This window comes from Lytechinus variegatus, chromosome 11 (genome assembly GCF_018143015.1).
Source record: "Lytechinus variegatus isolate NC3 chromosome 11, Lvar_3.0, whole genome shotgun sequence".
NCBI classification, from domain to species: domain Eukaryota; kingdom Metazoa; phylum Echinodermata; class Echinoidea; order Temnopleuroida; family Toxopneustidae; genus Lytechinus; species Lytechinus variegatus.
Genome location: NC_054750.1, coordinates 34,850,392 through 34,872,686, shown reverse-complemented (window position 1 = coordinate 34,872,686; position 22,295 = coordinate 34,850,392). Strand labels below are relative to the sequence as shown.

Sequence of the window (22,295 nt, the reverse complement as noted above, 5' to 3'; positions counted from 1 at the left end):
CGCATTGTGCTTGTCTGATTTTTCTCTATTGATTCAAAGGAACATTTCTCTGAGGTGGACTTGACCTTAAAAAAAATGTTATTTGAGTCCCATGGTTATTCATGCTTTTGTACATATTTTTGAAGTATTATTTCTCATGAAGTTTTTCTTTATTTATGCTCTTGTTGCAAAATGATTTTTAATTAAATAAAATGCCACTGTTATTACAGTCACGACAGAGTCTCAACATCTTTGGAGAGTTTGTCTGCTGTGAAAATTATCCAGTGGATTATCGTCTCACATAGAAATTCAGTCAAGATCACCTAGAGGGTGTTTATTTCAGCCATGGATCAACAATCACTTTGATTACCTGATTGCAGTAATTAAGTTATGATCAGAACATTGCGTGTTTTATAATCCATATTAAGTGCCTTACAAATGTTATAATCATTATAAAATCAACCTTTCAACAGATTTAACTCTGCATAAAGAGTTCACTCATGAGCCAATATCACATACAGGACTGCGAATTATGAACGATGCAGCGATACACCCATACTAAATGCCCTTCATCCTTCTACAATTAGATTTGAAAAAAAATTGGTTAAAGAAATTGAGACATGCCCCATCATAGTCAGTCTTTGGTCCAACCGTTACCATAAAATAACTCAAAATGTGCAAGTTTAGAAGGCATTTTAATCCGGAATTATTATCATCAGTATTCCACAGAGCTTTATGTTCTGTCAATGTTGTCTTGTACTCTTCTACAACTTATTACCCATATAGCATATATTTATTTTGGAGCTAGGGAATATCAAATAAATGATCTAGTTCTTTTGCCCCTGCTGCCAAAGACAAAGGTTAATTATGCTCCCTTCATCTAAGTATCCACTCAATTCAACGCAATCTATAAATTTAATTGGTTAGATTATTTTTTAAGGACCAAATGGGGATTGAAAAAACAATGAGAACTTAGAAGAATGAAACCAAACAGGTGGTCCATAACATAAGGCTTAGTGATTGATTGTACATGTATAATTCATTTGTTCATTTGATTGTATACATGTATTATAGTAATCTCAATGCAATCAATCATAAAATCACTCTTAACATCGATCACTATGGTTTGTGTCACATGGATTAGAAGACAAACCTGACTTCACCCTGAGCATCATAAGCATGTAAGTCTAAGATCAGGTCCAGGTCTATCCTGCAAATTGGATCCAGAGAGAGAGAACAAATACTTAGACATAATCATCTTGAAGCTAATTAATTTGGGTATTACTGGATATTAAAAGCAATGACTTTGAATCATCAACACATAATGCAATAAGCTTTCATTCCAATGGCTGTTCAGGGCCATGCCCACTGAGGATTATTCTATTGATACTGAGGGTGCACCCTAAGTAACAATAGATAATCCTCCGTGGCCAGGTGCATGTGGCTGCTTCCCCTTTTATTCATTTTATTTTTTTTTTATTATTGTCATTTTGCTGGCACAAAGGCAATAGGATTCACATGTAACTTTCTCTTGGTCAGACAGGACTTGAACACTTGTGCACACTGTAGATTATCACAAAATGTGCTACAGCCCTTATACCAGCCATGTAGGAATGGAATTAAAGGGATGGTCCAGGCTGAAAATATTTATAGCTTAATAAATAGAGTAGAATTCACTGAGCAAAATGCCGAAAATTTCGTCAAAATCGGACAACAAATAGCAAAGTTATTGAATTTTAAAGTTTAGTAATATTTTGTAAAAACAGTCATCATGAATATTCATTAGGTGGGTTGATGATGTCACGTCTCCACTTTTTCTTTTGTATTTTATTATATGAAATTAGGTTTATTCAAATTTTTTCCTCCAAGAACTAGAAAAATTGGATTGACAACTGATTTAGTGCATTAGATATTTATTGCTGCAACTTATTTCATTATAAGGGAGACATTTTATTCACACAAGTATGAAATAATGAAAAAAATGTGATTTTATGTGATAACAAAAGAAAACGGAAAGTGGAGATGTGACATCATCAGCTCGCCTAATGAATATTCATGATGACTGTTTTCACAAAATATTGCTAAACTTTAAAATTCAATAACTTTATTATCTGTTTTGCTCAGTGAGTTCTACTCTGTGTATTAACCTATAAATATTTTCAGCCTGGACCAACACCTCTTTAAAAATCAGGCGCATGCACAACTACTGCCTTCTGCCAGCCAGACTATGATATCACTCCATTATGTCCATATCCTTGGAAATCAAAAGTTATAGGCTCATTAGGCTATTATAGGCTCTTCTCACCAGAATTGTCTAACTGTACCAACGTCTAAAACATGTTCGTTTGGTGATCGAGCCTTTCAGTCAGCAGCACCTGTACTGTGGAATAAACTTTCTTTCTCAAATCTTTAAAAACGTACTTGTTCTCATTTTAGATTATTTTGTTTAGGAGTGACAATGTTTTGTTAATCTTTCATTTTCATCTAGTATTTATGTATTTTATTCTAAGTATACCTGTATTAGACTTAATTACCTCTTTTGTAAAGCCCATAGAGATACTTTAGAATATTATGCGCTATATAAGCATCTATTATTATTATTATCATGTTTATATTGAAAATTGAGAAATAAGAACATTTACAATTCCTAAAAAGTATAAACCTACTGGAGACTGAATAATGTTAGTATAACTCATGTTTTCATCAGACTCCAGCATGCATATATGAGTCTCCAATGGATCATTAAAGCACATCTTCAGGCATATAACATTGATTATTGTAGATGGCTTGTATAAACTGCACCATTGACTTGCTAACAATTGAGAGCTGCACCTTTTGTAGACATCCTGCTTTTAGCAACAGTAAAGGGATTAATTTGTAGATCTAAAGATTACACCATGTACATGTCAGAACAAGTCATAAAATGAGTGTTTGTTTAGGAGTCACTGTGGGGGTCTTATAAGAACAATTCACTGTCTATTATAAGATACCAAATGTCCTTTGAGCATTATGGGGAACTTTTTTATATTTGTTAACCAAGAACTAAATACTGCTATTGTTCTCATTAACACTAACAAAAAGCAGGATATACTTAACACCCCTCTTCAAATTCCAAAATCTTTTCAATACTGCCCTTCAGCATGGGAGTCAATGCAGAGGATTATCCTCTGTTCATAGGGGGACTTCTATTGCTGTGCCCCCCCCCCCCCCCTCCTAAATACAAAAGATAATCCTCTGCTCCGACACCCATGCCCTTTTGTTTGATCATAAAGAGTCATTTAAAGAATACTCATCAATCTACTAACCTAGACCTTTGTGTTTCTTGTAACCTTGCTATGCTGTTTATATGCCTAGAGATGAAAAAAACAAATTATCAAATATAAATTTAAGACAATGTTCTAATACAACATTGCACATGTAAAGTTTAAGTCAAGTTGATGTAGGTTCCTTTGGTGAGTGTCTCTCTCTTTCTCTCTCTCTAAGTCATATCATTTAACTCTGACAATCAGCTCTCTTTTTTTTCTTCAATTTCTTCATTCCCTTGTCTTTTAAGACTATCTGCAGCATCCACAGATTACATATCACCCTTCTTCCCCTGTTCCTCTCTCCCTCTTTTTTTATTCCTATCAAAGCCTTCTTTACATGTAATGTGACCTGAGCGTCTACTGTACAAGTTACATCCTCCTTTGCACTGCATCTTTTCTAAGCAATCCAGAAGTGCAACCTTATCCATAGCTCTTTAACTGTTTAAACTAAAGAGTGTTCAATTAATATAAATAAAGTTTTGGGGTTTGTATACTGTGGTAAGGTAAAGGTAGGGGCTTTGGGTGAGTTTGGCAAGGGTGATGAAGGGCAGCAGCTAGGAACAATGGATGGATTACTGCCATGAATAGCTGATACTGTATAAAGGTAAAACCTCTTCTTGGGAGATTCTGGTGGATCAATTAATGACAGGATGTGACTATTGTATTCGAGCAAAAACCACAATTCAGCCATGACAGAACACCACTGATCCACACTGTAATCTATCTCCATTCTTCAACTTATTCACTACTATAACAGCTGGATCACAACAAAAGCATGGAAGGATTACCTGACATCAATATCATTACTTTTAACATACTATCCCACAAAAAGCCTACAGATTTGCATTCCAAATGAAACAAATGACTGAGGATACGGTTGATAGTAATTCCTACTTGCTAACTCTTTATCTCGGTGAATGTAGCTTACTCATTTCTTTGTACCAGATCATTAATCAAACTCACTAGATTTAACATCAATGAAAAGTAAATTTCAAAATCAATAACAAATAGAAATTCTTCTTACAGCAATGGATAATCAGTGTGAGAACACACTATTTGTGTGTTTCATAATACATGCACATAGCATTGTGTCCATTGAGTCCATTAATTTGTGTCATTACTTTGAAATTATTTGTTTGTCACAAGAATGATACATCGTCATGTCGTTACAGGAACGCCCTTAACACCATACTTTCGTGCATTACATGTGGGCAGAAATGCCCTTAGTTGTGCACATAAGGGCATTCCTACACTGGTGAGGTGCACGGAAGTGTGGTGCTAATGGTGTTCGACACGATGACATAATACCTCAAGAGGTGGACTGAAGTGGCTTTATGGGAAAAAACTCAAATGTTATGGTGTCCTTCATTACAGTAGCTAACCATGTCTCCAGGAAAATCTTACCTTATTGTGTCCCTAACTTGTGCTAATTCTTGGGTATTAACAAGGTCTGTCTTATTCAGAATGACAAGATCAGCAAGGGCTATTTGTCTGGAGAGAAGAAAAGAGAGAAAGCATGGTCATTAAAAAAATATAACAATCCTGAATAGACAGTTATGCTGAAAAGTTAATGAACCCCACCACAAAATTAAGTTTATTTAAAGGCCAATATCCTGAAGTAGGGTTTAAAGTTGTGGTTTAAGTATGGATAGCCAATTGTGACATACATGTACCTCACTAACAGTAGAGACATACAAGTATGTAATATATTTCAGCTCATTTGAATCTCAAATCATTCTCAATTGTCCAGGAAGTATAAATAAAATAGCGGTCTTCACTATCAAAGAATTAGGAAAGAGCACAGTAAACATGAGAAGCATACAAAATTTTGACACTTTTGGCTTCCCATAATTTTAGCATAGAGTTAGACCATGGTCTAAGTTAAACCTGACTTCAGAAGACGAGCCGAAGTGTTCAAGTTTTACCATGTTTTAGAAATTTAATCGTGAAGTCAGGTGATAAACTATTACATTAAATAAAGTTTGTTTCTCAGGGCTGGCCGAATATTAAAGTGTTGTCTACATTCAACACTTAGCATGAAGGAATGCATTCTGTGGTGGGATTCACTAACTTTTGAGCATAACAGTATATCGAAAATAGTATGGCATGTTTTAATAATATTTCAAATTTTTGAGCAAATCACTTTTTTTATCACAGTAATAAATAATACAATATTTCTTGTGTCCATATCCCAGCTATCTCTATAAAAATGAAGCGCCCAACACCATGTCAAAGGAGAGAAAATTGTGGACAAAGTCACTTTTATTTATCTGCAAAGATATTTTTAGAATGAATATGGGACTGATCACTCAGCAGCAATAAGGTTGTTAGTGTACAAACCCATTCCCAATCAGTAAGTGAAGTTATAAATGTAACTTGATTTTCATGAAATGGAGGTGAGCTATATCATTTGAAAGTGACTGTACTCCACTAGCAAGACCTGCATTTCTTTTTATTCTCACAAAATTTTGATAATGCAGGAGTTAAAGGTACATATCAAGGGGATGACATTAGTTAATTGGAAAATAAAATTAAAGCACTATCTATCCTATAACTGGAAACAAATGTACAAAAAATAAAAAATATATAAATCATAATAAGTTGCTTTCTTTCTATCACAACACTTCAAATTCATATTAGATTATCAATATGACACAAAAAAATTCAGAAGAATGAAATAATACATACATATCTGAATAATCTATTTCCATAAGGTGCTTAAAGAGAAATGCCAGTAGTTGCAGTAAACACTGATATCATGAGAATGTCTGTAAAACCAGGCTTAATTGTCAGTATATCATCGAGGATCTAGATCTGGTACAGTCACATAAACTGAACATTGTGAAATCTTGAAATCTACGCTGAAAAATATTCACACTGAAGATCACCAACACAGATAAGCGCACGTGGGACAGTGTAATATTATTGCTTTGAATGTCGTGCCCGACGCTTGACCCGAATCCTGTGCTTATTTGCTAATTTCTCAGCAATTACACAATTTCTTCCAGAATCCTTTGGCACATATTTTTTATTTATACAAAGAGACACTTTGGTGGTCATTTCATTGAATTCTGTACAAACTCATTTTGATATCGTTACCAAAACTGGCATTTACCTTTACTCTGTTTACTGTTAGTTTAGGAAAAAATGTGTTTATTCACCACATTTCTGAAGGTATGTATGGGAAAGTGATTTTAGAAGGTAGTTTTCATGATTCTTTCAAAACTGAGGATAATACTCTGATTAAAAAAACAGACAGCAAAGTGAAGTGGTGTATGTGATGACAGCAATAAGTCTATTTTGATCTAGAGTGGATTTAGTGCATTTTGATAAAGGCGAATCCAGCCTTGGCCATAAAATGTGTTGGGAAGGAGAAATATAAATTAAACAGAATGGTGAAAGTTTGAAAGAAATCGGACAAGCAATAAGAAAGTTATAGCTGCTTTAAAATTGAGATCACTAATAGTATGTAGATTTCAAATTGGCAACAGGGTAAGTAAATTATGACAAGGGGCAAGGACAATTTTCCCATAGGCCATGTACTTTATTATCAGGGATTTGTGGTTTTCTCTTAAGTACCAATTTCCCTGGGGCAGTAATCGAAGTATAATCCAAGTAGCATATTGTTTTATGTCCTCATGAAAGAAAAATATGATTTGAAATCAAACTTTTGGGAAAAATGACATTTTAGCCATAATATGTATTGGAGTACATGGAAGAGTAGTCCTTGCCTTACATCACTATGCCATCTCATATGCGGCCAATTTGAAGTCTCCATGAATATAGTGATTACCAATATTTACAACTTTAAAAAATTAATAACTTTCTTGTTGTTTGTCCAATATTGTTCAAACTTTCACCTATCAACTTGTCTGATTTTTCTTTTTCTTATAAAAGCAAGTTTTTATTTGGGTTGGATTCCCCTTTAATGATTTTTACTTACCTGACAGCCTCATTTAGAATGCCTTCTGGCTTTTCTTCTTTTATATGCTGAAGACCAAACTTGGCATCAATGACAGTAATAATACCTGTATAACAAGATGAAGGTTTATCCCATGAAAATGGTTATTACCAAAGATACATTAAAAGCAGTATAGCTCAATCAGTATTATTGCCTATTAACCCTATTTTGCATAAGATCTCAACAAGCATGGTTTGAACCTTACTGCGGCAGCCCAAACACAGTGTCGAGGTCCCCGCCGGCAAGGTTTGAGTCCTGCTTATGACGAAAGACATCTTACAAAATAATCTGATACTATATATATAGCATACCTCAATGCTTTATTCAGTTTAGATGTGAATGCAGATTGGAAACACTTTGCTTTAATTATCGGAAAGTATTCAAATGTTTGTCGTGTTTACAGGAGTATTACAGCCTATGCACATTAAAACCAAAACAATCATTTGTTTTAAAAAAAAAGTTGTTCAACCTGTCAGTCCCTAGAAAGATTAGGCAGAATGTCAAGTCAATCTTCAACTGTCACAACACTTTGATCATGGGCATCAAAGGAAAGACAAGAGCGAGATTATCCAAAAATGAAATCACATGTATGCACTAAATTGCTAAAACTAATTTCATGAGATTTGATTGGTCTAACACTTGAAAAACTTCATTTAAGCTGTTTAAAATCACACCTACATGTGTAGCCCTATCAAATAAAGGCTTGTGATTCAAAGCAGTCTCAATTCTCTTCTGTTCGGATCAATATAACATTCTCAAAATCTTAGACAAATAAAATTAACTAATAAATATTTGAGTATAAAATATTATCTTGGTCATCTATTTGTATCTCTGTTTACCGGTAATCATTCACGAGGTAAAACATTGCTTTCAGAAATTTCTTCTTAAATCAGGATAATTCCATTCAAAGTTAATTTCTACCGAACAAACACAGATGATTTGAAAACAAGATATACATGAATACAATTTTTTACATGACTGTGTTATTGGGTTTGTCAGTCCTTCATGTTTATAATTTCGTGGAGCTCAATAAATAGCTCTCCTTATTTTTTTGAGGAGCTCAATTGAGCTCCTCATAATCACTGTATGATAAATTGTAGATTTTTCTTAACATTGTATATATGCAATAGCTGTGTTAGCTATTAATTAATCTATGGTGATACTAGACCTGGGTCACGTCAATACGTTTACAAGATGTCGTACACGTTCCTGCTAAAAAAAAATTTTTTTTTAAATTGCTAAAATTTCACATTTTACATCTTTAAATCCATGAAATGGCCTTCTTTTTTCCATAATTCCTTGAAATTACTTTGATTTAGTTGAAAGCTATCAGAAAAATGAAGAATATTCACCACTTTCCCGACTCTGATTTGAGCTCACCTCGGTAAATATTGTTGTCCCACATGTAGACTTCTATGGTGTTGCCATGAAAATCTACATATGGGACTACATGGGACTGCAATATTTACCGAGATTAAATTAAAATCAGAGTCGGGAAAGAGATGAATATTCTTCATTTTTCTGATAGATTTCAACTAAATCAAAGTAATTTCAAGGAATTGTGGAAAAAAGAAGGCTATTTCATGGATTTGAAGATGTGAAATTTTAGCAATTTTTTTTTCAATTTTTTTTTTTTTTTTTTTTTTTTTTGAGGAGCGCGATTATTTGCTCTCCTTGTTTTTTTTTAAGGAGCGCGGAAGGAGCGCCGGCGCGATCGCGCTCCTCAAAAATGCAGGTCTGGTTGTAAATGATAAACACATTAGTCCTCATACAACTTCAAGTTTGGTTTAACACACTGAATTCTATATTGCTATAATTTGGCAAATTAAAAGTAAGTGGCATGTAAACCATACTTGAAATTTTAACATTTTTACAATATTGTGGTCATCTTCCAGGTAAAAGTATGAACACTATTGCTACAAATGAATATGGTGAATTAACCATTAAGATCTTGCAATAAAGTCTATTGAAGTGACAAACACAATTGACTTTTTTACAGCAAGGGTCATATTAGTACGTATAGACCATAATGTGACCACCCAAATCCTATAGCCAATCGATTAATATGCTATTCAAATATCTATGTCTCTGTGTTTAATGCTATTCATATAGAAGGGTTACATCTTTGAAAATCTATATCCTTTACCATCTAGATATATCTCACTCCCAAGCTCATCATCCAGCCAAAATATTGAAGCAATGGGACCTGATAGAAAGAGAAATAAAAAGGAAAGTTAAATAAGCAATTAAAAATTATCTACAGTATGAGTAATATCTTGCTTGTGAAATCCAGTAGAACAATGGGATCTTTTTTTATAGATCAAATGCATTGATTTATCAACCCTATCTTAACTGGGCTATTTCAGACAACATATACATGTACTGGCGGGGTCAAATTGACCCCCCCCCGACCTCGGCCGTAGCGCAACTGCCGCAAAAATTTGCACACGTGTAGAACCGGATGTATACTACAGGACTGTATAGTAAAATTTTCAAAAAATTAATTGCTTATACTTTTTTATTAATCAATTATGCAAATAAGCATATAAAATTTGCCCTCCAATGTAATTTTGTTTTTTTTTGTGTATGTATTTGTCTTTAACTCACTTTCTATGGCTAGTAGAAAGCTAATTTTGGTGAACATATACATTTTTACATTTCTAACAAAAACCTACAAAGAACTGCTGAAAAAACAAATAATTTCCTATTTATCTTATTTTGTTTTTATTCTTTCTTCATTTTTTAAGCCTTTAGCTTTTTATTGTTTTTTTCGATAAACTTTGTCGTGGACACTGTTGTGATCATAAATGAAATAAAATAAATCCATCTCAACGAACAAAAGTAAAAATAATCAAACATTTATGATTGATGGTTAAAAAACACAATTTCCATTGACTTTGTACAAATGGCGCGTTGTGGCCCAGTGGATTAGTCTCCGGACTTTGAAACAGAGGGTTGCGGGTTCGAATCCCAGCCATGGCGTAATTTCCTTCGGCAAGAAATTTATCCACATTGTGCTGCACTCAACCCAGGTGAGGTGAATGGGTGCCTGGCAGAAATTTATTCCTTGAAATGCGTGTGCGCTGTAATCTTAGTAATTACGGCTGCAAAGCTACAGCTTGGGTAATAATATCCAAGTCCTTTGGAAGCACATACATTGTAGAGACATTATTCATAATTGTGACATGCGCTTACAAAATATTAGGTAATTTTTTTAACCGCATACGGTACCAAGGCATCGCAAATTTGGTCTCAGAAGATGTGCAAGACTTGGAAGTAAAAAGACAGCGAGCTCGCGGTAAAAAGAAATTGCGCGGCAGTGTAGCGGCAAAATTTGTCAAGGGGGGTCAATGTGACCCCCCTTTTAATAAGGGTTAAACACTCTCAGTTTTGAAAAAATAGATGAATTCTCCACTATGCGTAATGGAAGTAAATACCTCTGTCATTGCCTGATCTACATGTATATTAGCTTTGTAGAACACTAATAGATTGTTTATTGTCTTGAAGCAATTAGATCAGAATGTGTATACCTGGATCTGCTAGACCAGTGGTTTCAAGAAGAATGTAGTCAAACTTTCCTCTTTTCTTCATTAGATTCTCTATGGCTTGTACTCCATTGTCTCTGAAAAAAAATAAATACATAGGAAAAAAAGATACGATTTAACAAAATATGTTGTATGAAAATGCCAATACTCATCACCCCCCCATGGAGAAATTAAAGCTATACAAGCAAAACATGTTAAATGTGGAAGAGATTCAGTTGGTTGGTTTGATGACATGATAAAAGATTTGTTTGTTACAATGAATGATTCTTTTTTTCCCCTTTTATCATATGTCAGAGCAGAAACATTTATATTTATATCCCTTGGCCATGTCAAGTAACTAAATCCAATATTAAAGATAACCTTTATTTTATTTCGTTAACTTCGGTGACGAGAATTCAGATAGTATCTGATTCGAGTCACGTGAGATCCCGTTCGCGCGCAAAACCGTCATTACGTTCGTTCGCTGAAATCGTTCATACACGTGTGGATTTATTTCTTGGATTATTTTCCCCGAAATTGTTGGATATCATGGCTGATTTGCCTGACAAGAAGATGAATTCTTCGTCTAGTGAGCTGTGCGAGCCTCAGGCAAGCCCAGCAAAACCTGCTAAGAAAAAACAAGTGAAAAAGAGCTCAGAACTCAGAAAAAAGCAAGCAGAAATCTACCCCGACCGCAAAGAAGTCGGCGGCAAATTCATCTAGCGGACAGCCACAGGCTGATCCCCCCGCGGCCAACGGGCGGGCCAAGCCCGACCCGCCCGCTAAACGTCCGACAGCCGGTACGGCGAAATCACCGGAGTTGGCTCAACCCGGTTTGGATTCAAGACTTAGCAGACTTGAATCAATGTTCGAGAGGGTCATGGAGTCTATGGAACGACCACAGAGGCGAACCCACTCTCGATCTCGATCTGACGAAGACCAAGAGGACAATATCAGCATTTTCAGTGAATCTGAAGCTGACCAGCGAGAATGTGTTGAACCACGTCGCAACTTCAGACCGCGTGGCCAATCGGCTCCGGTCATTGATTTGGCTGACAATAGCAGCGTTGCTAACTTTTTATCAAGCAATGATGACGCTGACAGCGTTTTCTCTATGGACATGGCTGATCACGTAGACAGTCAGGGTAGAACCAAGGATAAGTCAGAGTTCAAAATACCAATGTTGGCCCAAAAGTTTGCCGCCCCTTCAGACATTGGACAGCCCCTCGATGAGGATTTGGCGGACACGATCACATTCATGATGGGCCAAAAACTTGACAAAAAACAGTTGGATGATGCATCAGCCCGTTACCTTTGTCCTGGAAATTGTTCTACCTTGGTTGCCCCTAAGGTTAACCCCACCATCTGGGATAACATGAAGACAAGCACTCGTCGGCGGGATTTGAGACTACAAATGGTCCAATCCTCACTTGTGAAAGGGATAACTGCCTTTGCGCAATCTCTTCCCTCTGGATCAATTCCCTCAGAACAACAACAAGATGCTTTAGCTTTTCTGTGTGATGCTAACTTTGCCCTCAATTGTCTGAGAAAGGACTGCATCAAGCCCGATATGAACCCTGCCTTTCACCATCTTTGTAAACCTCAACACAAAGTAACAAAGTTACTCTTCGGTGAAGATTTGGGTCGCCAAGTCAAAGAGATAACCGAAGAAAGACAATGTCTGGAATCATGAGACAAAAGCTTGGGAAAGACCAACGCTACAATCCCTACAACAAAAAGCAAGAATCCATGTCACATGGCGGTTTTCCTTCTAGCTCGACTCATCAATCGAGACGAGATGACCACTCCTACAAGCCAAATAGGAAATCAGCCTCCTCTACTGGTCAGCCTTTTTTAGGGAAAACAGGGCCTCCCCATCAGAAGGGGAAATACAAAGACCCCCCTCCACACACCTACACCCCCTCAGCTGCGGCAGGGAGGGACACAAGCAGACAGTACCAGTACCAGTACTGGCCGAGCCAGAGGAAGTAACCAACTCACCACCTCATTCAGACAAGGTAGGTGAATACAAAGTTGAATTAGTTGGAGGTCGACTGAGGGCATTTCTACCCATGTGGGAGAAAATTACAAATGATCCTTTTATCTTACAAGCCGTTCAAGGATATATGATAGAATTTGACATCAATAAATTTCCCCCAAGAAGTAGTAAATCTTCTTTCCCTTACAAACGAAATTCTGAAGAATTTTCCAAGATTAATTGTGAGATTAAATCTCTTGAACAGAAACGAGTCATTGAGAAATGTGTTCATGAACCTGGGGAATTCATTTCAAGAATTTTCACAAGGCCCAAAAAGAATGGTAGTGTACGGCTTATTTTGGATCTGTCAGATTTGAATGAAAGTGTCAAGTACCAACATTTTAAGATGGATAGCATTCACACCGCAATGACACTTCTCTCACATGGAGTTTATATGTCGTCAGTCGATCTCCAAGATGCCTATTATTCGATTCCTATTCACCCATCTTCCCGGAAATTCTTACGTTTCATTTGGAATGGGGAATTATGGCAATTTAAGGCACTCCCCAATGGCCTCTCCTCTGCCCCACGCCTATTTACCAAGGTCCTCAAACCAGCATTATCATATTTGAGATTGCAAGGCCATTCAGTTCTAGCTTATCTTGATGATATGTTAATAGCGGGGAAAGACTCTGTGGCTGCACGCTCAGCCACCCAGGAAACAATTACATTGCTGTCTAATCTCGGGTTCATAATCCACCCAGACAAGTCCGTCTTAGATCCATCTTTCGAGCTTGATTTTTTGGGTTTCCATCTTAACTCATATAATATGCTCATTACACTTCCCAAGCAAAAATGTGATGATATAAAAGAAGCATGCATGGCTTTGCTTAATGAACAGATGCCAAGTATCCGCATGGTTGCAAAGGTGGTAGGGAAATTAGTGGCTGCCTTGCCAGCAGCCCAATATGGGCCCCTGCACTACAGATACATGGAGATTGACAAGATTAGGGCGCTTAAAAGAAATGCAGGTCATTTTGACCGGCGCATGACGCTATCTGACAGAGCTAAGGCTGAACTACATTGGTGGGTGTCCCATGTGCATTCAGTATCAAATCAGATATACAGATCGAAAGCGACAATTGAAATCCGTTCAGATGCTAGTGGCCAAGGATGGGGGGCCACTGACCTGACAAGAAATGCAGGGGGCAGATGGAATGCAGAAGAGCTCAATAGGGCCGCAACAAATGAAATTAACTATCTGGAGATGTTGGCGGCGAGCCTAGGTCTTAAAAGTCTGTGTTCAGAAGTAAGGGATACACACATTTTGTTACGACTTGATAATACCACTGCAGTAGCATACTTAAACAATATGGGTGGGGTTAAATCCAAAGCATGTAATGAAATGGCTTTACAAATTTGGGAATGGTGCATGATGAGAGGTATCTGGATAACTGCTTCACACCTTGCTGGCTGTAGGAACACGGAAGCGGATTTGTTATCTCGCAGGTTCAATGACAATATAGAGTGGATGTTGAACAAGTCAGTGTTTGCACAAATCATTGAGAAATATGGCCGACTTGACATAGACCTCTTTGCCTCTAGACTTAATGCCCAGTTGCCCACCTATATTTCCTGGATGCCTGACCCAGGGGCATGGACTGTAGATGCATTCACTGTAGATTGGAGTGGATTCAAATTTTATGCCTTCCCCCCTTTCTGCCTAATTGCAAAATGCATTCAAAAGATCAGGGAGGACAATGCAACAGGGATTCTCATTGTACCAAACTGGCCAACTCAGCCTTGGTTCCCCTTACTTTATAACATATTATGGGATGATCCTTGGGAACTGTCAAGTGGTACACCTTTACTAACCCAACCCGTCACTGGCAGACCCCACCCTCTTAAACATCTTTCTCTTTTGTGTTGCAGAGTTGGAGCAACTATTTCATAACTCAAGGAATTTCAAAAGACACTGCCAACATTATGTCGGCTGGATGGAGAGCATCAACGAAACAGCAATATCTGGTGTACATCAGAAAGTGGAGAAACTTTTGTGTAGAATATCATTTACGATGGACCCATGCAAAGGTGGGAGACCTTTTCAAGTTTTTTAATGTTTTGTATAAGAAGGGAGCTAGCTACAGTTCTCTTAACACAGCCAGGAGTGCTTTAGCATCAATCGTGATTTTAGAGGATACGAGATACACCATAACAACGCACCCATGGATAATTAGATACTTTAGAGGTGTCTTCAACCTCCGTACTCCTACCCCCCGCTATACATTTATTTGGGATGTAGGAAAGGTTCTGGATTATCTTCGCAGTTTAACCCCGGCACACAGATTGACGTTACGCCAATTGACACTCAAATTGTGCACCTTACTTGCGTTAGCCACGGCACAAAGGATACAAACCTTAGCTCTCCTGACCATTGATAACATTAGGGTTACATCTGAATGTGTTGAAATAGCTGTAACAGATTTACTCAAACAGAGTCAGCCAGGGGATATTGGTGCAAAATTGACACTTCAAGCCTTGCCTGGTGACAAGAAACTCTGCGTTGTGCACTACCTTCGGGAGTATATCTGCAGAACCAAACCCTTGAGAAATTTAGAGAAAGGACTCTTTGTTTGCTACAAAAAGCCACACAAAAAAGCATCAAAGCAAACTTTGGCAAGATGGATAAAATCGGTGCTTAAAATGTCAGGAATAGACACTGAGCAGTTCAAAGCTCATTCCACTAGATCAGCAGCTACATCCATGGCTCAGAGGAACAATTTCCCTTTAATAGACATTCTCAAACAAGCCGGTTGGAAAAAAGAAACGACATTTGTCAAATTCTATCTCAAGCCAACCAGAAATAACCTTTCCTTTGGCAATAACATCCTTCATGCAGGATCCCAAGCCCAATGATTTGTGCTCGGGTATGTATTTTTTCTCTTATATTACATGACTACTGTGAAAGCTTTGAAATCTCACGTGACTCGAATCAGATACTATCTGAATTCTCGTCACCGAAGTTAACGAAATAAAATAGAAAATTAAATGAAAAAATGAAATTTTTGAAATTTGATTAATATTTTATGAGTTAAGGGAGGTTAGAGAATTCAGCACCCACCACTCCCTCCCTGACTCATCAGGAACTCAGTTTTAGAACCTACTGTACATGTATGTTTATTTCGTTGAGTACCCTTATTTGGGTTTTTCACAGTAGTCATGAGCTTTGAAATATGACGGTTTTGCGCGCGAACGGGATCTCACGTGACTCGAATCAGATACTATCTGAATTCTCTAACCTCCCTTAACTCATAAAATATTAATCAAATTTCAAAAATTTCATTTTTTCATTTAATTTTCTATTATAGCTACACCTTCTTCACACTAACCAACTTTGGATCTTTGCATCCAAACTCAATAAATGACACCACCTTTGGTGTAATCGCTCCCCCCCCTCCCACTAATACCCTGGGGTGGTATTCTGAAACTCTGTCATAACTTTTGTCATAAATTTTGTCATTTTTCTCCGAGATGTGACACCGCTATGACTGTCACAAATCGGTATTCTGAACATTGTCTTTTCCCTGTCATATCTCTCAAAGTTCCCACCCATCTTTTCGGAAACGAACCAATCAAAATCATCGTTAGTTCCCAGTTGGAGCCCTTCTAGCCAATAGAAAAGCCCCGTGGCAGATAGGGCGTATCCCCAAAACAGTTGCTGGCATCGCGCAACTACGCGTATATTGATGTGCTTAATTACAAAAGAGAGACAGGGAGCTGTGAAGAATTTTGGAGGAGAAGTAGAAAAGTAAGGAAAACAGAGAAAAAAGGAGGAATAAATATGTAAGGCCTAACTAATTGTAGCATGAAAAAATAATTTTGAAAATTGTCATGGAAGATGAGTGAAACTAATACCACAATCTAATCTAAATAATATAATTATTTGCTTGACATTCAGTCGGCAGGGTATCGGGATATTTGGTACTAAAGGATATGACAAAATTTATGACTGCTACCCCCGTCATAACTTTTGTCATATCTTTTGCTTGTATAAAAGGATTACGCGCATTTAAAGCCGTGGATTTTTGCTGCGCGCTAAAGAGAAGAGACAAAAAATTTATGACAATTTTTGTGACAAAAGTTATGACATCCACCAGAATACGGATTTTGTCATATCTCTGAGATAATATAGAATATTGAGAAAAGACAATGTTCAGAATACCGCCCCTGGGATTGCCCGTGTACAGACTAATCAACTTACTTGACAGAACAGCATAGGCAACCATTACGTAATTCAAGCCATTCTTCATACAGCTCTCCTGATTGTCCAATCGACATTGACTGCTCAACTGCACTGCCTAATTATTTAGAAGATAGACACACCAGCATAACAAATATTAAAGTGAAATTATAATGAATGATAATGCATAGATCTACAGTCCATCAATATTTTAGTCACAGTTTGGTTCAATCATTTCAGTTTCAGTTTGGATTGAATATAGAGGACATGAATAAGGAATGACTGACTGAATCTCATAACCAAGTAATAATAAATCTGTAAGCGCTTTCTGATTTATGTATTAACTAACCAGGAGCCCGTAACACAAAGCTTAGCAATGATCGTAGAACAAATATAAACGATTGATTGCATTGACTACAATGTACAATCAAGCGTACGATCAATCATTATGCTTTGTGTTACGGAGCCCTGATTATCATATTTTTACTTGGATACTGTATATCTTAGATGCTATGGATTTTCTTGAATCACTGGTCACTGCGAGCACTAGAATTTGACTTTAAACAACTTTTTCCTTTTGTTATCTTATTCTTCTTAACTGTAAACAGACCAGTGTAATCTAATTCACACTTTTGATTTCCTTGTTTATATATTCTGTTATAAACAAGTAATTTGTTGTTGTCAAACAAAAAATGAATATTCAAATCAGAAGAAAAATCTACCTGCTCCAAATTCATTGAGTATGACTGCAATCTTTTTCTCATGCTGTTCGGTGAGAATATAATTTAATAGAGTTGTCTTCCCAGCACCTGTGTGACAATACAATATGAAAAGAAAATCAAAGTTATTTCATATTTGATGAAAGTACATTTCAATTTCTCCAAAATGCATTTATAAGCATTAAATAAAGGCATTACAAAATGAAAAGTTCTTGAATACATGAAGTGAAAATTACGACAACATTCATAAAAGCTTTATATGAAATACTTTTTCTGTGATGAATGCCCTTATCGTCAAAGATGTGGCCGGCCAGTTCAATAATTGACAAAGCAGGGTTCTTTGCAATAAGCCGAGAAAGCAATTTGGGTATCAAAAACCCAAATTAAAGCATTTTCTTATCATTAAAAAAATCTCTTTTACTAGCTACTATCACATAAAAACAACTAAAAATAAACCTTTTTATCCATACTTTTTTTGAGTGCTGAGAATTTCAACAGTTAGCCTATTGCATGCTATGAACACCTTACAATTAAAATTACCTCTCTACTTCATACACTATTTAATAAGGTCCAGTGTATAGTTTATATGATTTTTTAAAAGTTCTATCATTTCAATGTTTATGATCTATTCTTCCAGATTGTGTAAGGAAACAATCAGAATTGCAACTTGTTGAGTGCTTTTAGCTTGGCAGTCACTAAATGCAATGGTCCGTTCAGTCCGGTTTAACTTAGGCCATGATCTAACTCTGCAGTCACTTAATGCCATGGTCCGTTCAGTCCGGTTTAACTTAGGCCATGATCTAACTCTGCAGTCACTTAATGCCATGGTCCGTTCAGTCCGGTTTAACTCAAGCCATGATCTAACTCTGCAGTCACTAAACGCAATCGTTCATTCAGTTCGGTTTAACTTAGGCCATGATCTAACTTTGCAGTCACTAAACGCAATGGTCCGTTCTGTTCGGTTTAACGTAGGCCATGATCTAACTCTGCAGTCACTTAACGCAATGGTCCGTTCAGTTCGGTTTAACTTAGGCCATGATCTAACTCTGCAGTCACTAAACGCAATTGTCCATTCAGTTTAGTTTAACTTAGGCCATGATCTAACTCTGCAGTCACTTAACGCAATGGTCCGTTCAGTTTAGTTTAACTTAGGCCATGATCTAACTCTGCAGTCACTAAACGCAATTGTCCATTCGGTTTAGTTTAACTTAGGCCATGATCTAACTCTGAAGTCACTAAACGCAATTGTCCATTCAGTTTAGTTTAACTTAGGCCATGATCTAACTCTGAAGTCACTAAACGCAATGGTCCGTTCAGTTTAGTTTAACTTAGGCCATGATCTAACTCTGCAGTCACTAAACGCAATTGTCCATTCGGTTTAGTTTAACTTAGGCCATGATCTAACTCTGAAGTCACTAAACGCAATTGTCCATTCGGTTTAGTTTAACTTAGGCCATGATCTAACTCTGCAGTCACTAAACGCAATGGTCCGTTCGGTTTAGTTTAACTTAGGCCATGATCTAACTCTGCAGTCACTAAACGCAATTGTCCATTCGGTTTAGTTTAACTTAGGCCATGATCTAACTCTGAAGTCACTAAACGCAATGGTTTGTTCAATTCAGTTTAACTTACACCATGATCCAACTCTGTGTTCAAATAATAGGAAGGAAACATTTTCAAAATTGCATTTATATATATATATATGTTTCCTATCTTTACTTGGCTCTTTCCTCATGTGTTAACACTAACCAGGCTGGGCTTTTTGGGGGTGTTAAATGACGAGAGGGGGGCAGGGGCGGATCCAGGATTTTCCAAAAGGGGAGGGGGCAAATTTTTCGGAGAATTTTAACAAGCCAAAAATAAAAAAGGTTTTCAACCACAAATACAGGATATTTGGTACCGATAGAATTTGACAAGCAAAAAAAAAAAAAAATGTTTTCAACCACAAATAAAGGATATTTCGTATGAAAAAAAATTTGAAAAGCCAAAAAAAGGGTCTTCAATTTCATTGAGGGGGCACACCTCGGTTTCAATGACATTTTTACATTACAAATTTTAATATTTCTTCTCAAAAGGGGGGGGACGTGCCCCCCCCCCCTGGATCTGCACCTGGAGAGGGGGGAGGGTGAATCATCCCCCTCCTTGAGAACTCAGCTGCCAATCACGCAAATGGCATGAAACAACTACTAAAGAAATAAAAATTTGGTTCGAAAATGAATTTCTTTATTATGCATTTTATTGTTTTATGAATTTCTTATGTATTTCTCTGTTTTTCACCATTTTACTTTTTTTTGTTTTTTCACCAAATTTAAAATAGAATCCTTTTTTAAGCAGAATTATGCTAAATCAAATAATTTCAGCTGATGAAAGTAAAAATAATAACATATTTATGAATAAGATGTGAAAACTCAATTTACATTGACTGTACACGGTATAACGTTTTGGAGCAATTTTGGATCTGACATGCACTATAATGTTGCATAATTTTTCAACTGCATATTCAAGCATCATAAATTTGGTCTCAAAAGATGTGCCAGAATTTAAAGTAAAAATTAAGCGAGTGGTGCGGTAGAAAACTTTCGCGCAACAGAATGGTCGTGAAAAATGTTGAGGGGGTGTATCAACCCCCCAGTGGTTTTAGGGTTAATGATGAAGAGATCTGTTTTAGTAAATATTCCCAGCCAATTATGAATGACTCGAGTGTCAAATAAGCTGACATACATGTATTAAACTTGTACTGTTGATGGTACAGATGTCATGATTGGCTATCCATAGCTAAACAACAACTTTAGACCAAAGTTTAAATTAAACCCTGAGTTCAAAATACGAACCAATGTGTTAAATTCTAGACCTACCAAGGAACCCTGTGATGATGGTAACTGGGATCTTGTAAGCTGGTTCATCACTGACCTCTGACCTCACAGGAACAGGGATAAGATCCGGGCACTCGTCATCTGAGCTAACGTCAGCCATACTCCCTGATAATGGAAAATCAAGATACAACAATATATTGGTTCAAATAGGATCAATGAACAATTCACATGAAATAGATTTTTCCAAAATGCCAGCATTGTATTGACAGTATACAAATAGCGAATAGGCATGAGTGCGATGGTGCGAGATTTTGCATGAGGTGAAAGAAAGATGCTCTATTCAACGAGGCGTTAGCAGAGTAACGCCTCGTTGAATAGAGCGTTTCTTTCTTTCAATGAATGCGAAATCTCGCACCATTGCACGAATAAGAATATTCGCTATTTGTGTTGTACAACGCCTCAGAATCTAGCGAAAATATGAAAAAACAAGTTTTTCCCTCCAGTAATCTATGAAAAGGGAGCAAAAATATTGAAAGCGAAAAGCAAAATCCCACAAGCGCACATGATCTTGGACAGCATTGCGCATTTAGCCAGCGGGCTGTACGCGCATTGTCACAATGAAATCGCATTGTGACGTCACCTCTTAAAGCCGTGCAATGGTACATTTTTGATGGTACGTCTTGTGTGCAACGGTACGAACGTGTGACATTCAGCCTCCCATTTGATACAATAAGAAACGATTTAAGATTTAACAACTCATAATCAGTACCATTCTGACATGTTTTGGTATTGAATGGTAGGCCTACCCCTAGTCCTAGAAGTGCCCTTGTGCCTGCGCGCATAGATATCTGCAATAGTAGGGATCAACAAACAATGCATATTAACTTTCTTTTTCAATCAACAGACAAGATAATATTAAGTCTATTCCCTTAACAATCATAGTCAATTCCCCTTTTTTGATATTCCTGGATTAAAGACTACCATTCATCTTTATCTTTATTCCCTCTGTCACACCAACACAAGGTTATCCACATCAACTCAAACTCCAAAAGAACAACAACAAAACTTGAGAGCTTGAAACCTCGGCTTATGGGAAAGCCAGGTTGAGCTTCTTTAAAAAGGAAGAACGATGAAGCTGAAGATGGGGACAAGTGGTGAAAAAGACAGTAAAAGTGAAGGACGTCTTCCTCTTCCTCATGGCATAGTCATAGGGGGCAGGCAGCACTTTGAGATTTCTTCATATTCAGGAGTCTCATGGACAGGATTAGACCAATAAAAAGGTCTATTTCTGTCAGGGATATGCTTCGCTGAGACTTCATCTGGCTCCACGGCATCCCCTCCATCACTAGACTGATGACGGCTATTGGGCTCGTAGTGGTGGAGCTCACCAACACCTTAACAACAGGGTCTATGGAGAAAAGGGTGCGCTGACGCACCCTCCTCGATTACTCCTAAGGTTTGCTTTTTGACGAGGGAAAAGTAAAAAATAATAGAGATAAATTTACATCAAATATATTCAGCTTACCAGCTTACCACCGCTTGATCGCTGTCAGCACAGCTACAGCTGAGTGTACAAACATGCTGTACGCTCAGCTGTAGCTGACGGCGATCAACAAAAAACCTGGCTGATCCTGATCTGTTTGTCATCAAAATTCACTATATTAATAATAATAATGGTGGCTACTTATATCCTGATCTGTTTGTCATCAAAATTCACTATATTAATAATAATAATAATAATGGTGGCTACTTATATAGCGCACAGGTCCACCTTTC

At 37.0% G+C, this 22,295-nt stretch overlaps 1 protein-coding gene across 2 annotated transcripts in view; it reads right to left on the bottom strand.

The window, feature by feature from the left end:
• The window catches only part of LOC121424560 (COBW domain-containing protein 1-like), a 40,919-nt gene that overhangs the window by 5,543 nt on the left and 13,081 nt on the right, over positions 1-22,295 (bottom strand). For both annotated transcript variants that reach the window (XM_041620287.1, XM_041620289.1), the window contains exons 2-10: positions 20,562-20,684; positions 17,710-17,796; positions 17,009-17,105; positions 10,776-10,867; positions 9,392-9,451; positions 7,228-7,312; positions 4,689-4,775; positions 3,285-3,329; positions 1,133-1,189 (exon numbers count right to left, since the gene is read on the bottom strand). In XM_041620287.1, the coding sequence (XP_041476221.1) occupies positions 1,133-1,189; positions 3,285-3,329; positions 4,689-4,775; positions 7,228-7,312; positions 9,392-9,451; positions 10,776-10,867; positions 17,009-17,105; positions 17,710-17,796; positions 20,562-20,679 (728 nt within the window). In that variant the 5' untranslated portion in view covers positions 20,680-20,684. The remainder of the gene's footprint in view (positions 1-1,132; positions 1,190-3,284; positions 3,330-4,688; positions 4,776-7,227; positions 7,313-9,391; positions 9,452-10,775; positions 10,868-17,008; positions 17,106-17,709; positions 17,797-20,561; positions 20,685-22,295) is intronic.